General features: G+C 38.5%; 1 protein-coding gene across 1 annotated transcript in view; it reads right to left on the reverse strand.

The window, feature by feature from the left end:
* unc80 (unc80, NALCN channel complex subunit) overlaps positions 1-17,070 on the reverse strand; it is a 1,117,323-nt gene that overhangs the window by 265,326 nt on the left and 834,927 nt on the right. The window contains exons 48-49 of the mRNA XM_067137759.2: positions 11,295-11,513; positions 1,921-2,066 (exon numbers count right to left, since the gene is read on the reverse strand). Of these exons, the coding sequence (XP_066993860.2) occupies positions 1,921-2,066; positions 11,295-11,513 (365 nt within the window). The remainder of the gene's footprint in view (positions 1-1,920; positions 2,067-11,294; positions 11,514-17,070) is intronic.

Below are 17,070 nucleotides of genomic sequence, written 5' to 3' on the forward strand. Positions count from 1 at the left end.
CAACTCACCCGGTGATTAGGACTCTAATAGAGGACACAAATGAAATCAACAAGGAACAACGAGCAAGTCTAGAAACAATTCCTGAGAGCAAAAGAAAACTACTCATTTATCAAGAACTATTAAGTTCCCAGATCAGTATTTCAAAGGCCTTAATTGACTGACTTAGTTGCTGAGAAGGACAGTGATGTTGGGAACGCGTTGATTTCAGGAGTAAATAATATTTGCTTTTGAATAAATAGTAGTGCTAAAATGTTGAAAAGAAGTGTCCTTGATTTATCACATTTACTTGTGTGGATATTAATATTAATAGTGGGTACAAATCAAGATAGGGTTCTTTAAAACTCTCATCCCATTTCAGTAATTTTCAATAATGTTACATTTACCTAGGATATTGTTTGAGTGTAGATGTATATAAAGCACTTCTTCTCACCTAGGTGTGGTGATAATTCAGTTACCCGTCACTAGATGTCTTCAAGGTTACACATTTTTCCAGCGAAAGCATAAGTGCTAATAAGGAAAGATTCTGTTCCAATAGAAGGAATTTGGAATATAATTTTAAAAAAGGACTGCAACCCTATTTGCAATAATATCTGCCAAATAAAAAAACATCTTCAGCAGTTATGGCAACATGACCATCAGAAGAGTGACAGGACATGATAAGTTTACAAAGGAAATTTAATATGTCCTCCTATTCAATACATACAGATCTCCATCATTAGATGGAGTAATAATAATCATACATGTTTCAACTCGTTTGAGCCATCTTCAGTAAAAAAATATCATGTAATAAAGTCATGATAAGTTTATTACAGCAATGGTGGTATGGACCACTGAGAGTAGGCCAAGACATACTGACGATTTTATCAAAACAAAAGATGATACTAAAAATCACCACAATTTTATGTGGTACAGAAATAAATGCACTGGATTTAAATAATCAAAATGTTGTGAAAACTAAATACAAACAGAAATAAAACCATAAAATAAAATAATTTAAAAAAATTCTCATTGATTGTCCACTCATTGTATGCATATTTACAGGTTGGTCGGAAACAATGTGAATCAAGTATATGAGCATTAAAGTGTTGGTCATACTAATAAATAATTTAAGAAAAATAATTTGATATGTCGCAAAGTCATTTTATCAGCTGCGGAATTTAGTCAATAAGATCACTTCATAGATGACTTCAAATGGGCTTAACAAGGTGGCGTTGCTAAATCTGCATGTGACTTAAGACCAGCTTGAGAGCATCAGGGCAGAGATCTGAACACGGATCTCCAAGATGACAGCAAGTACGCTGTGGTGACGCAGGCTAAAACCTATGGTGTGTTTGTGTTTAATGCCAATTTTTTGGCATGATTCTCAAGCTGGTCTTAAACAATGTGGAGATTTAAAAACACAGCCTCACAAATCCCATTTCAATTTGTCCGTGAAGCAATCTGATTGGCTAAATTCAGCAGTTGATAAAATGACACTGGTGTGAGATATGGAATTATTTTTTAAATTTTTTATCAGTACGTGGTACAGAAATAAATGGATGCTCATATACCAAGTTCATGTAGCTTTTGACCATCATGTACGTATGTATGTATGTATGTATGTATGTATGTATTGTACGTACGGTACGTATCCTATTGGCAATCTGATGATTCTTAGTGATGGATCACCAATTTTTAGTGCAAGTTAAGTGATTTATAGGTGAAGTATATAAAATTTATTTTGTCTTACATAGACAAATCACATCCCCATTCATTCTAATATGACAATATATTTACCATTCTTTCCAATCCAAAGTTCCACACATTTCCTTAATGCAACAATAAATCATTCTTAGAAAGAAAACATGGTGTTTACACTACATTTGTATTATCATTATAGGTGTATGATGAACATTAAGATGAATAAAAGTGTGTACTTACTTTGCTAGTGCCTCACAGTTATGGACCAATGTACGAATGGCTACAGCTAGCTGATGAATGATCTCTTTCTCACTCTTTCCGTCTTTATTGTAGTTGGGTTGCGCAATGTGCTGCATGTAACAAGGCAATATTGCTTCCAAAATCGTCTGTGAAAAGGAAATAATATTTAATTATGAAAGTGGTTTTCTTAGGTAATAATACTGTTACTGTATTCACAAGCTTACAGGGGAGAATTGAGGAGATTTTTTCTGTCTGAAATTACAAGTGACCTCAAGAATCCAAAATACTGTACTACAACACATTTATAAACTGATAGCCTGGATCAATTAAAACAAAGGAAAAGAAATAAAACTGTGATTTGCAGCACAATGAGTACATTATCATGAAGATGAATGTAAATAATGTCTCAGTATCCTGACTGATTCCTGCAAGTGAGGGCAATGGCATGAGAGACAACTTTGCTGATTCTGAATCTGTTGAAGAAGTTGACACAAAACAACCTCTAGCACATAACTTCAAGATTCTTGAGGCGATATTTATTTAGTAGGGGATATGCAGGTTATATCTATTCTCTTTCTGACTTCTACTAGCTGTGTCAGATCATATCAAATCTGATGGCTGGATTGACAATATATCCATTTTTTGTTTCTTCATCAAAGGTGATGATATTTATTTGATGCGTGCTACCAATAGTAGAGATGTCATGAACTTCTTCTCCAAAACTATGCCAGAATCTTTTCAACTCTTGACGAGGATGGAACAAAAACTGTGATGTCTGGCATTAATTAGGCATTCACTGTGCATACTGTCCTAAGACATGAGGGAAGGTTTTAATCTTGCTGTGACAATGTCAACAACGGTTACTGTCATAGGTCCTGCATGGAACAACTTTTACTCTTGCATTCACTGTGCATGCTGTGACCTAAGACATGAGGGAGGGTTTTAATCTTGTTGTGACAATGTCAACAACAGCTACTGTCAAATTTTACTCTTGCCGAGGTTCCAACCATCTTGCGGCCATCATGCCATTTGTTGCTAGGGAATTCTTGGTGGTTTTAAAACCACTTAATAACATGGATGTATTCCTCCCCTTAACCTTTTTAAAGGGATATTTCAGTTCTTAGCAAATTCCTTGTATTGGGAACACAGTTAACCATCAATTCCAAAACATTGTTTCTTTTAATCAGAAAGTAAAATACAAGAGATATTCTGGTGCTAAAATGTTCAGAGGTCTTTTACTCTTATTTCAGTGAATATCAAAGCCAATTTGGATAAGTATTCAAAAGACGGTGGGATACCTGAAACTGTGAAGCTAGTTACATAGGTCAAACAAGCAGAAGTTTCAACAACCATTATATTGAACATAAGAATGCTATAAAACATAATCACTTTTCCACAATGGGGCAGCAACTGGCTAACTTTAAACATAAGTTCTATAATATTGAACAGGATCTAAAAATTCTACAAATTACTCCAAAAGGTACCCTGCTCAATATTATCAGGGAATGCTTCATAAATTTACATCAATATACTAATCCTAACTGTAACCTGAATGAAATAACAGAATAAACAAATATTTTATACAATTCTGCCTTCCCTTTAATTGCTAACTTTTATTCTGATGAGATTGTTAATCAACACTGCAAACATGTTTTCCAGGCTCTTCTGCCTACAGCCCCTTCTCCTTCCCCTCCTGGACTCCAAGCAATAAGCAGTGCACCTCTAGCAAGGCCACTGGAAGCAAGCCCACAAGGATTCGAGGGAGAACGTTTTAAAATTAACATTCACATTCTTTTATATTATATTCACATTCAACACAGCATTCTTCAATACTATTCTTTCCTTTTCCAGACATCCACGCTTTCAGCTGTAACTCTAATTGCAATAGATACAGCATGACATACTCCAACTCACACTTCTGTGAGCCATAAACAACCACCATAAGGTCTAAGGATGTTCCCTCTTAATCAAACTACATATTCACTCTAGGTAGAACAAGCAGTCCTACCTTGACAGAATACATATAACAACTGGAAAAGCAAGAAGACAGAAAACATTCGTGATGATGAGAAAAGAGACAGCACAATTATTCAGACTAATCAAAAAACAGATAGAAAAAAAAGATCACCTACTTGAAATCAAGAAACACTGAAAGAAACAACACACAAAATTTCTATAAGAAATTCAAGAATTTAGCTCTCTATTTCAAGAAAGAAAATGGGCAATTTACACTTAACAACCAAAAATACTGTGAGGAACTCGCCAGATTATTTTAAAGAACTACTGAACTGCTCAGAACCAACACAAAGATTTTCACCACAAAAACCTGAAAACACTAATCCAAATTCATTACCACCTCATGAAGGAGAAATTATAACATAAATCAAAAAGAGTTAAAAACAATAAAGCGTTGAGTGAAGATGGAATCATAGCGGAAGTTCTCAAATCAGCAGAATCAATCAATCAATCAATCAATCAATCAATCAATCAATCAATCAATCAATCAATACTGATCAGCATTTAGGACAGTCGCCCAGGTGGCAGATTCCCTTCTGTTGTTTTCCTAGCCTTTTCTTAAATGATTTCAAAGAAATTGGATATTTCTTGAATATCTCCCTTGGTAAGTTGTTCCAATCCCTAACTCCCCTTCCTATAAATGAATATTTGCCCCAATTTGTCCCCTTGAACTCCAACTTTATCTTCATATCGTGATCTTTCCTACTTTTAAAAACACCACTCAAACTTATTTGTCTACTAACACCATTCCACACCATCTCTCCACTGACAGCTCGGAACATACGACTTATGATAAAGATGTTGATTCCCAAAGGGAACCTGAAATATTTGTTCTGAATGAGTAAATTTATAATACCAATATAGTTGGTCTGTTATTGGACATTATACATTTTCAAGCTAACTCATTCCTGGTTGCCAACGTTTTGCCCTACTGTGCCAAGATGGGCTCATCAGTTGATAAATATCACACCCACCAAGACGCATGGCTAATGCATACATTGAAGGCAACTGCGTAGGCTATTTGGAGCCACCGGCAGTGCTAATGCACTATGAGAGTGTCTCATTTTCAAAAATTGATGCCTGGCCATCAGATAATAAAAATGTTGATTCCCATAGGGAATCTGAGATATTTGTTCCAAATGAGTAAATTTATAATACCAATATAGTTGGTCCGTTATTGGACATTATAAATTTCCCAGCTAACTCATTCCTGGTTGCCAGCGTTTCACCCTGACAAAAAAAAAAAAAAAAAAAAAAGAAACTGTAAGACACTTAGTAGCAAATGAAATTGAGAAAATAAAAAACAAACCAAGCGTTTCGTCTTAGGTCTGACAATAGACTCATCAGAGTGGGATGTGTCAGACCCTACCCACTGACGCTGGGGTGTATGCAGGTGAACTTATCAGAAGCCCTTATAAGAGGCACAGTCTGATAACTACATACGGGAGATAAAACTCCAAGACGAAACGCTGGTTAATAGAGCAAACGCTTGAAAAGCCTTACATCTGATCTGTTTTTTGACATGCTCTATTGGTGAAAAAATATCTAATTCCCTCCTTGGGGACTTAGAATTTCCATTCGGAATTGCTAGGCGGGCAATAATTCCATTGTGGAGTTTTATCACCCGTATGTAGTTATCAGACTGTGCCTCTTATAAGGGCTTCTGATAAGTTCACCTGCGCACACATCACTTCTTGAAAACACGCCTTCATCGTCTGTCTCTACAGTGGACTGTCTTCTCCATTACCTCATCCCAAACTATTTTTGATTTGGCCGGGTGACGCAGCAACTCTAACATCGCACCCAGCCGGCCCAACAAAGCATATCGGCCAGACACCAAGTTGGAAGTCGGCCTTCCCGCCATGTATTATACCCACTGTTAATAAACATGTATTATACCTGTATAGTCCGTGATGTTGACCTTGCGATCTCCGACGAAGCCATCCAGACCGATTTGCGTATCCTCGGCGTTCATAGTTCCGCACGACTCTACGACGGCCCCGCACCATCACCGGATGTACTTCTGTATATCGACTCTGCAGATGCCTACTTCAACATTCATGACAATGGTGTGTTCATCCAACATCGCCTTCACCGTGTGGAATCTACTCCTTCCAACGTCTTCGTGCAGCTCATGGACAACGCGCCCGCTACAGCCGCTTCGCCCATCGCAACCCCTCCATACCTGTCACCACCAGCACACGCGTCCTCTAGTTACAACACCCCCATTATTACCATTACCACTGCCACCACTACCACCTCTGCGCACACCTCACTCAACACTCCTATTACCACCACAAAGATGTCCCATCCTTTCCCCCTTATGATGTCTTCTCTCCCCATCCCTCCCACCCCTGATCTATCATGTCCCCAGAACACATCTCTTCAGCCACCTGCCGAGGGAACTATTACTCCTGATACTCCTGGAAGTATGTTACGTCCACCATCGACGCCACAACCTTCGGACCGTAATTACCTGTATAGCTGCGTCGTTCACAGTGTGGAATCAAGTATACCAGCTGACGTCATCGCCCAGGAACTCCGCCAGTCAGGACTGCCCGTGCGAGGAGTGTTTCGCATTCACAACGTCGACGGTCCTACCTTCTTAGTCAGACTCCATCTTCCAACTTCCGAAGACGCTCAATGCCTCATTGACAACGGGATAAACCTCTATGGCCGCCACCATCGAGTTGAACCATCTCACTCACCTCCCCAAAGCCCGCCCCGATGTACCACACCTCGTCGAAATCCCCGGCCTGCCCCTCCTCCTCAACCAACTTGTCCACATCTCCGACCTTATCCACCCCCACCCCGTTACTTTTCGCCACCATCGCCGACCTCTCACCTTCTTAGCCTCCTACTCACTTCTCTTCCTTCTATCACATCCTTGCACCTCATCTTGTCCCTTGCAACCTTGGTTAAACCTTCCCTCCTTGGCTTCTCTCCTATACAAGTATATGTAAATCTGTCCACAAAGCACTAAATTCGCTACACATCCATTATTCTCATCTCCTTAACTTCTTCATACCGCATTACCCACCTTCCTCATTTCTCACACCTCCCGGTTCTCTTCACATCCCCCGGCCCGAGCAAGAGCGTCACTCTCTAAGGGGCCCGCCCCACCTACTTTAGGGTGGGGAATGAAAACGTGATAACGTAACGTACGTTCATCTGCATACACCCCAGTGTCAGTGGGTAGGGTCTGACACATCCCAATCTGATGAGTCTAATGTCAGATCTAAGATGAAACACTGGTTAATAGAGCAAACGCCTGAAAAGCCTTACATCTGATCTGTTTTTTGACATGCTCCATTGGTGGAAAAATATCTAATTCCTTCCTTGGGAACTTAGAATTTCCATTCGGAATTGCTAGGCAGGCAATAATTCCATTGTGGAGTTTTATCTCCCGTATGTAGTTATCAGACCGGGCCTCTTATAAGGGCTTCTGATAAGTTCACCTGCATACACCCCAGTGTCAGTGGGTAGGGTCTGACACATCCCACTCTGATGAGTCTAGTGTCAGTCCTAAGACGAAACGCTGGTTAATAGAGCAAACACCTGAAAAGCCTTACATCTGATCTGTTTTTTGACAGGCTCCATTGGTGGAAAAATATCTAATTCCTTCCTTGGGAACTTAGAATTTCCATTCAGAATTGCTAGGCGGGCAATAATTCCATTGTGGAGTTTTACCTCCCGTATGTAGTTATCAGACTGTGCCTCTTATAAGGGCTTCTGATAAGTTCACCTGGATACACCCCAGCGTCAGTGGGTAGAATCTGACACATCCCACTCTGATGAGTCTAGTGTCAGACCTAAGATGAAACGCTGGTTAATAGAGCAAACGCCTGAAAAGCCTTACATCTGATCTGTTCTTTGACATGCTCTATTCATGGAAAAATATCTAATTCCCTCCTTGGGAACTTAGAATTTCCATACCCATGTGGGCCCACAACATTCTCATTATCCCATTCTATTAGTTCCTACATGAGCATTCAGATCTCCCATTATCATGATCCCATCTTCAACAATATGTGTTTCCAGTTCATTGAGGAACTCTTCTTTTTTTCCATGATACATCCTGTCTGTGAAGCATACACCTGTATTATCTTCAGTAGTTCCTTATTTACATGTATGTGCATTATTATAATTCTTTCATTTAATTTCAGGAAATGGTTCAACATTCTGATTCACTACAAATCCCACCCAGTTCTTTTCTCTTTACTGTTACCCATCCAATACAAGGTGTACCCCTTTCTTAGTTTCTTCATTCCTTTCCCTTTCCATTTTAGTTCACTTAATCCCAGGATGTCGAGTTTTCATCTCTGCATTAGGTCAATCAATTCATTTTCCTTCCCATCATTTTTAAAATATTTATTGTTCCAAATTGGGTTTTGTTCTCTGATCTAACACTTGCATGAACATCAGCATTACCATCATACTGTGCAACTGTAGTCAGAGACTTATCAATTCCATTTCCATTTTTAAACTTCCATCCGAGGCTTGTATTGTACTTGAAAGCAACTACAAATTTACTCATCCGCTGACCCGCTAAGCCTAACGCATCTGAGGATTTTCTTTCCGAGTTTACTCCCTTAGCCTTTGAAGATCCCTGTTCTCCACAGGGCAGTGGTTTCTTCTTCTAATTTTCCCCAGAGAGGATGGGTTGTCTCATCCACCATCTTTGCCATTCCGAAGGTCTCCTTCTCTGCCTAATATGCTGTTAAGGTCTTCACCCATAACTCTGCGTATGGGTTCCATGTTATACCCCGTGAGACTGGCGTCCCTGCCTGAACTTAGCTCTCCTTCACACCGGCCTACTGATGTGGAGGATACCCACCCCCGCAACGTAGATGCACCAGACAAGAATTACTCAAGTGAAGGATAGGGAAGATGACCTTATCTCCCTTGCGCCGGGTTAATGGTTGTGTACGATGCCACAACCAAGGGCTGTACTAGATTTAATAAATTATATATGTATTGAATAGGCAGATCACTTGAATATAATATTTTAGTCATTCTTAAATATTTGCTACTTGACTTAGCTCGCGAGGCAGTCAGCCATAGGGAAAAGTACAAATAGGGTAAGTTTCAATATTTTCTCAACAAGCAAAAATGCGATTCACTTCAGCACTTTAAATCAGTAAGATATTCTTTCTCTTTCCAGACCTTGCTATTGACCAGATTTCTTTTTGAAAGCTTCCAGCGCTTAGACAATTTGACAAAACCACAGTCAGCGAGGTCCCTTTTCTCTTCCACCTCCTGAGCTACAGCTCAATATTAAACACAGAATCAGTACAATGAAACTCAAAAAAAGCAACAATCAGCTGCTAACTATTTTAACAAAGTTTTTACACAGAATGATTTTACCCTAGTTGTTATTTTAAGTGTTCACTTCAAAATATTCTTAAGAAATTTTGTAGAATGTAACCAAACCAAAGTGTCGCACAGACATTTTCTAAAGATTCCTCAGAAGTCAAGTTGATGTGCTCAATAGTATTTAATGTATTCAATAGTGATATTCAATAGTGGTTCTACTTTTAAGTTATTATTTTCACCTTATTTCTCCGTGATTGCCTTTTGCTGATATTCTATAAACAAAACCCGAGCGGGCTGACTCATAAAAGCGAGTTGGAATGACATCATGCAAGGGAACATCTTGTGCAGCAAATCAAAACGCTGTCTAAATGTAACGACATAGCCAGTGACCAGCAAGTTTTAGAACTTCTGAAGGGAAGTCTATAAATAGCCAAAACATTCAACTACATGATTGCTGAAAACAATACCGTATTGCAAGTTGTCCAACAATACCATAATTGTAAAATGAAAATATGAGCATTATTTTATAACACAGAAGCATTTTAAATTTTATTGATTAACAAATATTGCTGATTTATGTGCTTATTATAGATTTTCTTAAATATGTATTTACATTTAAAAATTGTGAAAATATGTGTTTTCATGTGAAATAAGATTAAGTTTTAACACTTGGGGCACAATAGGAATAATGAATTTTGTAACTTGTGTTAAAACTTACACAAAAAAAATGTAATTACATAAAAATCTGCTCCCTATTGATTAGTTTGTCAAAGGAGCTCTACCAAATGAATGGAGAGTTGCTATAGTAGCTCCTGAGTATAAAGGAAAGGGTGATAAACATACGTCAAAAATTACAGACCAGTCAGTTTGGCATGTGTTGCATTTAAGCTTTGGGAAAGCATTATTTCAGATAAATTAGACATGTCTGAAAAATTAATAGCTGGTTTGATAGAAGGCAGTTCAGATTTAGGAAAAGTTACTCCAATGAAGCTCAATTTGTACGATTCCAGCAATATATAGTGGATGTCATAGATTCAGGTGGTCAAATGGACTGTACCATGATTGACCGTTTGCTAGGGTACTAGGGTACTAGGGTATTCATTAGGAGGGGGATTCCTCCAAGAAGTATTATTGGACCTATATTTTCTCTGATATGTATAAATGATATGAGTAAAGGACTGGAATCAGACATAAGGCTTTTTTGTTTTTGCAGATGATGTTATACTGTATAGAGCAACTGCATAAAGACCCTGACAATGTTCTGAGATGGAAAGCAGAGTATGGTACGGTGATGATAAATGGGGTTAAAAGTAAGGCACCAACTAGAGTATGGTTCCAGTGTATGGCCAATTGAGCTCGCCATCATATTATCTTTTGCTGACTGCTTCACTAAATTCCATTTCCTTGTAAGTTCCTTCAATTTCTCCTTACTTCCACAGCCATTTCTAACCAGCTAAAAGGACTTTTCCTATTAGTGAAACTCACGACCTTACTCTTTCTAACCTGCGCCTCCTTCTTAGTCCCTTTACTTCTCTGTTTTAACACAGCGGGTCTTTACCATTCCTTACCACCTTTAAAGGTACATAAATGTTTTCACATTTCTCAACAATTGCTTTAATCCCATCTCACAGTCTTGGAGTTTGTGCAGACCAGAGTTTTTTAATGCTATACTTTGCATTATTTCTGAGAAATGTTGATTTGTTAGGTTCATTACGGATCATTTATTTCTTCAACAATAACAGTACTGGTGTTGATATGAAGGGAAAATCCTTTTTTCTTGCAATTTCTTGATGGCCAAAGGTATGCACATCAAATTTGTACAAATGAACAATTATAAGTTGCTCACAAACACTCAACACTTCTTGTGCTCCTTTAATAGAAGTAGCTTCTTGAAATCAAATCAAATCATGTAAAAGAACTTTGGGGTAAAATTCCAAGATCTCATAATTTCCAAAAACAATGAACGTAATTAGTAGGATATAAAACCAATAACATTTTTATTAGTCCTGAAGTATTACTTGAGAATATATTTGGATACTTACCAACATTTGGTGTCCTCGCACTGAGTCTGCAGCATATGCAACAACCATGACACACAATGAAATGCAATCCAGAACAGTTACCATTTCATTCTCATCGTGGTAACAGAAGTCAATGGCTTTCAAAGGCTTCTCCTCTTTCACCAGTTCACCAATGTTCAAAGGATCAGGAGATGGGGTTTCAAGACTTAGAAGGAGATTGAATAGACAGTTTGATTGAACCTAAAATAACAAACCAAACACAAGTTATAAAGCTGCTGCTGCTGCTGCTGCTACTCAGTACAAAATAGATTACAAACACAATAAGAGCATTACCATATATCACCATACGATCACAATCAAAATAAAGAAATGGAGAAATGGAAGGAGAATTATCATGATTTGCTAAATGTAGAAGTAATAGTATGCAGTATTAAAAGAAAGTAAGATATCCAATTGACAGGATAAGATAAAACAACATTGCCATCCATTACAGTTAAAATCACTGAACATTCCATGTGCGAAGATAAAGCACATTTTTTCACTAGCCATTAATTTTTTTCTGTGTCATGCCAGGTCGTTGATCAAGTTCTTTTATATTTTCTTCGTAATAACTGAGTTTGAACAAGAGTGAGTCATCACTGCAAACCTAGAAGACTAGGGAACCTTCTGCTAAACCTCTGTATTTCAAAAATTTTAACCCATCAGTTTACGTGAAGTATTAGAACAATAGAAAGGCATGGTGACCAATGTCAAGTTCGACAAATAAATAAAAGATTTCTACAAGAACAAGAGAATAAAGATAACTGTATAAAATTTGCATGTAACATCTGTCAAGTTATTGTACAAATAAAAATACTTCATGAATTAAATACTGAATGTATAATATTACAGAAAAACCCTGTAGAGTATATCACTACATAGCATAAGATATTCAAATTAATGTTTTGAAACATGGCCTCGATTTAATGCCACCATCTTTATTGCGCCAAGTACAATGTGAACAAACAATGGCATTATAACTGCATAAGGGGGGAAAAATAAGGTAAATAAGGCAAATAATTCTTGTGACTGTGTCTAATTTAAGACTCATTTTATATTTCTTAGTGTTGTATATAGTAATTTTCCTTTGCATTTAAGCAAATTAATATGAAATACAAGTAATCAATACACTCACCACATTGCCTCAATTACAATTTGGTTTTATCTGTAGTACTATAACGAGAACTCCAGAACTTGTCTAGAGAGAATCTGAAGCTTGAGTTGTATTTACCTTGTTTAGCAAATAACTACAAAATTAAAGAAGTATAATAAAAGTGCATAAATAAAGAAATAAAAAAATACTGATGCCTAGGTATTTGTAACAGGTAGACAAAAAACTTTCAGCATGCAAATATAATGTTTTATTTTTGCATTGAAGCTCTTTGAGCTGCAGTCTCCAAATATGTCAGCTTCATCATAACAACACAGGTATGTCCTGTTGATTGTGGGTTCTGTGGTCATGAGGTAATTGCCAAACTACCTAATCCTACACATGGCACTAGAGACCATTATGAAAATATGATATGGTTCCCGATCGATATCACAAAATTCAGTGTCCACTAAGACTTGAAATGTTAATCAAAATGTTTATTTTGTGCTATACTTAAGTATAGCCGGCCCCGTGGTGTAGGGGTAGCGTGCCTGCCTCTTGCCCGGAGGCCCCGGCTTCGATTGCCAGCCAGGTCAGGGATTTTTCTCTCAACCTGAGGGCTGGTTCGAGTCAGCCTACGTGATTAGAATTGAGGAGCTATCTGAAGGCGAGATGGCGGCCCCAGTCTAGAAAGCCCAGAATTATGGCCGAGAGGATGCGCTGTGCTGACCACACAGCCCCTCGTAATCTGCAGGCCTTCAGGCTGAGCAGCGATCGCTGGGCAGGCCAGAGCCCTTCCAAGGGTGTTAAGTGCTGTGGGGTTCTTTTTTTATACTTAAGTATCTGTTATAACAATTGTTGCAAGTATTAATGCAATATAAATGTTTGTAATGAGAGTAAAGTATATAATTTATTTAACCAAGAGGTCCAGTTATCCCTGACATATGGTCCAGTTAACCCAGCCACTGGGGTTAAGTGGATCAAAATTTAGATCAATGATTTTTGTTTATTTCTAGCAGTGTGTTGGGGATACAACCAAACTTAAGATACTAAAGTTTGTGAGTATATCAATGGACAAACCACGATGAAAAAACTTAAAAGGACACATTTCTAATGTAAAATTTTAGGGAAAGAAAAATTTAGGTCCAGTTAACCCCAACCTCCCCTATATCATACATTATCATCATCATCATCATCATCATTATCATAGGTTGTTCTACCATCCGGCAGGTTCAATTATGGCTGTGATCTAAATATCTCTCGATCTTGTGCCCTTTTCTTCACTTCTGCATAATCTTCCTTTCTTTTTTTAATGCTGTCTAATAACTGATATCGTCTCCTTCCCCTTCCTCATTTTCCTCTTATCATCCCTTCCATTGCTACTCGTAGTAAAGCATTATGTCTCAGATTATGCCCTATCCAACTGTTCTTCCTTTTTTGGACTATGGTCAGCATGCTCCTCACTTCTCCCACTCTCTTCAGAACTTCCTCATTTGATATTTTATCTTCCCAGCTTACTCCTTCAATTCTGCTCCAAATCCACATCTCAAACGCCTCTATTCTTCTCTGTTCTTCCTTCCTTAATGTCCACGTTTCAGTGCCATATAGAGCTATACTCCATATGTAACACTTTGCAAGTCTCTTTCTCAGATCTTTCTCTAGCCACATAACAATTTTTTCTTCTTGTTGAAGCTTTCCTTGGGTAAGGCAAATCAAGCTTTTATGTCTGTTATAGAGTGAAGGTCTTCAGTCACAATACTTCCAAGATACTTAAATTTATTCACCTGTTCAATAATTTCTCCCCCTATCTTGACTGCCGCTTTTTCCCCTTTACCTCCAAGTATCATGAATTTGGTTTTCCTTGTGTCTATGCTCATTCCATACTCTTCACACTTTTTGTTTAATTCTCTCAGCATTTTGTGGAGGTCCTTCACATTTTCAGCTATTACTGCTTATTACTATTATAGCTAATCTTATGCATTCAATTCTCTTACCTCCAACGTTGACACCTCTTTTACCATCCAAACATTCACAAATAATTTCCTCCAAGTAAATATTAAACAAAATTGAAGGTAAGCAGCAACCCTGTCTAACACCTATCCCCAGTCTGATTTCTTCTGTTAATTCTCCACTTATTCTCACTCTTGCTGTTTGATTGTAATATAATTCCTTGATCAGTCTTCTCTTTCTCTCCATTCCACTCCATGTTTTTTAAGTATCTCCAAGAGCTTATCCCACCTCACCTTGTCAAATGCCTTCTCTAACAAGGAAACATTGGCAATGGTTAAGTCGCCAATCGCAATGAAAGTTGGAAAACATATTGAGGTACACATAAAAATGATATCAGCCTCAATTTTGGGTGCCGACATTCATTAAGACATTAACTAAGGGGCCTAAAAGTTGCAACATTTCAAGTTTCGTGCGAACAGCGATGAATACCTGCTGGCCAATGCTTAGCCGGCACACTGTCTGCTTTGTGCCACACCTCTGCACCTCTTCCCCTACACACCTCCAGCCCTCCTTCTGGTTCACCACTGCACATTTCCCTTCTCCCCGCGAGTGCTCATCTGCTTAGCTGTCGAAGAGAACCGGTGCTACACTTTGTGTACTCTATCAGCCTTCCTCATATCTCTCCTTTGTAATTTCCACATTGTATTAGTCAGTTTACATTTTCTGAAATGTTTATGAAAACGTTTTCACCGGGCAAGTTTGCCATGTGGTTAGAGGTGCGCGGCTGTGAGCTTGCACCTGGGAGACAGTGGGTTCGAATCCCATTGTCAGCAGCCCTGAAGATGGTTTTCCGTGGTTTCCCATTTTCACACCAGGCAAATGCTGGGGCTGTACTTTAATTAAGGCCATGGCCACTTCCTTCCAACTCCAAGGCCTTTCCTATCCCATCGTCGCTATAAGACTTATCTGTGTCGGTGTGACATAAAGCAATTAGCAAAAAAGAAGTATGGTGCCTGTTGTTACTTGTGTTTTGTTTCGGTTTCCTTTTCACTATTTTTTAATGTTTTGAATAGACCAAAGATGGTTGTGTTTACTATCAGTTATTGACAGGAAGTTTGCCCGATGTAATGTATCTGGAGTCATTTATTGTTTTGCCTTGTAATTGTTCGTTGTTGTACCAGTTCGTACAATAGCCATTTAACTTTTGGCGTATGTAACTGCCGTTATACCCAGAAGACTGTGTTGGGATACTTTAATATCGGTACTTGTTGAATACATGACCTCGTCACCTATAATGCAAATGCAAAAGTACTGGTAAAGTAATCACCTGTAGTCTTGCATTTATATATGCACATCTTTTTTATTTTTCAAGGGTTTTCTTATTACGTCAAACTTTACTACATTCCATGTCATACTCTTATCAAAGTTGCCTATGCATTAAATCAATTTATATTCAACACCCAGTGCTGCGATTGAAATGTGTTGTGTATGTCTGTTAGGTCATCAGCCTAGAGGCTGGTTAGATCCTTAAACAGCACCACCAAAGGCTATGCAGTTATAGGGAAACTGCAAAAACCAATGGCAGAGCCCAAAAGAGGCGTACTAGGCAAGATGAGGAGTGAGGTAGTTTGCCATTGCTCTCCTCACTGGACCAGAAGGTGCTACTGCAGCATGACTGATCCTATGAGCAACATCTTTTATAACCCTCAGTCGCACTGGTTGTGCTCCGAATGTCATTATTCAGCACCACCCATACCCCAGCAGTTTCCATATTGTCACAGCCATGGATGAGACTGGGACTTCGGTGGAAGCTACACTTTACTCTGGCCTGTGCCAAGAGACGGATACAAAAATACTGCATCCATCAAGAAATGGCAACAGGCGGTGTGTTGTGTTTGTCACTGCAAAACATAAATAAACCGTTCAGTACAAGCACAAATATAAACATTCTACCTATAGGTCTATTCCTAATACCAGAGTACGCAATATGGAAAATACCAGTAGTTTCAAACTCAGAGTTTATAATTGTTGTTGTTGTTGTTGTCGTCTGCTATGTTGTTTCGTTATGACACAACTGTTAGCGCACATAAAAAGGGTGGGGGGGGGGGGGGAAAAGGGACATAACAAGAAGACCTAGACCTGTAACCAGGTTTTGATATCCCGAGGTACCGAATCTCATTACATTCACTGAGATCCTCTATCCGGGCATGTCATTTCTTTAAATAAAAAGGTATTTAACGTTGTTTAAAGGTGGAAGATTTATTTAGTGGTGGGTGATTTAATTTAATTAATTCCATATGTATGTCCACTCTAAAGGACACTACCGACAGCTTTAAGGCATTTTAGAAGTAAATAATAATTTAAGCGCAGGTAGGACGCGGTACCTCATCTCACGTTTGACCACGCCCGGTGGTACTTAACTCGGAGTTGTACCCACGAATGTGACAACTCACTGGAATTAGCAGGAATGAAAATATAACATTTGAGTAAAATATGGGTACATTAGTTTAGGTTATTGATTATCATTATGTGTGAAACAGAATGTTATTTAAAGGATTTCAATAATTATAGTACGAAAAGAAGCAAAGTATAAAACTGGTCCCGTTCAACAGCTAAGCAGCTGGCAAGTGCAGGGAGAAGGGAAATGTGCGGTGGCGAACCAGTTTGAGTGGGGAGGGGAGGAGGTGCAGAAGTGTGTCTCCAGGCACGCAGTATGCC

This window comes from Anabrus simplex, chromosome 1, assembly GCF_040414725.1.
Source record: "Anabrus simplex isolate iqAnaSimp1 chromosome 1, ASM4041472v1, whole genome shotgun sequence".
In the NCBI taxonomy this organism is placed as follows: domain Eukaryota; kingdom Metazoa; phylum Arthropoda; class Insecta; order Orthoptera; family Tettigoniidae; genus Anabrus; species Anabrus simplex.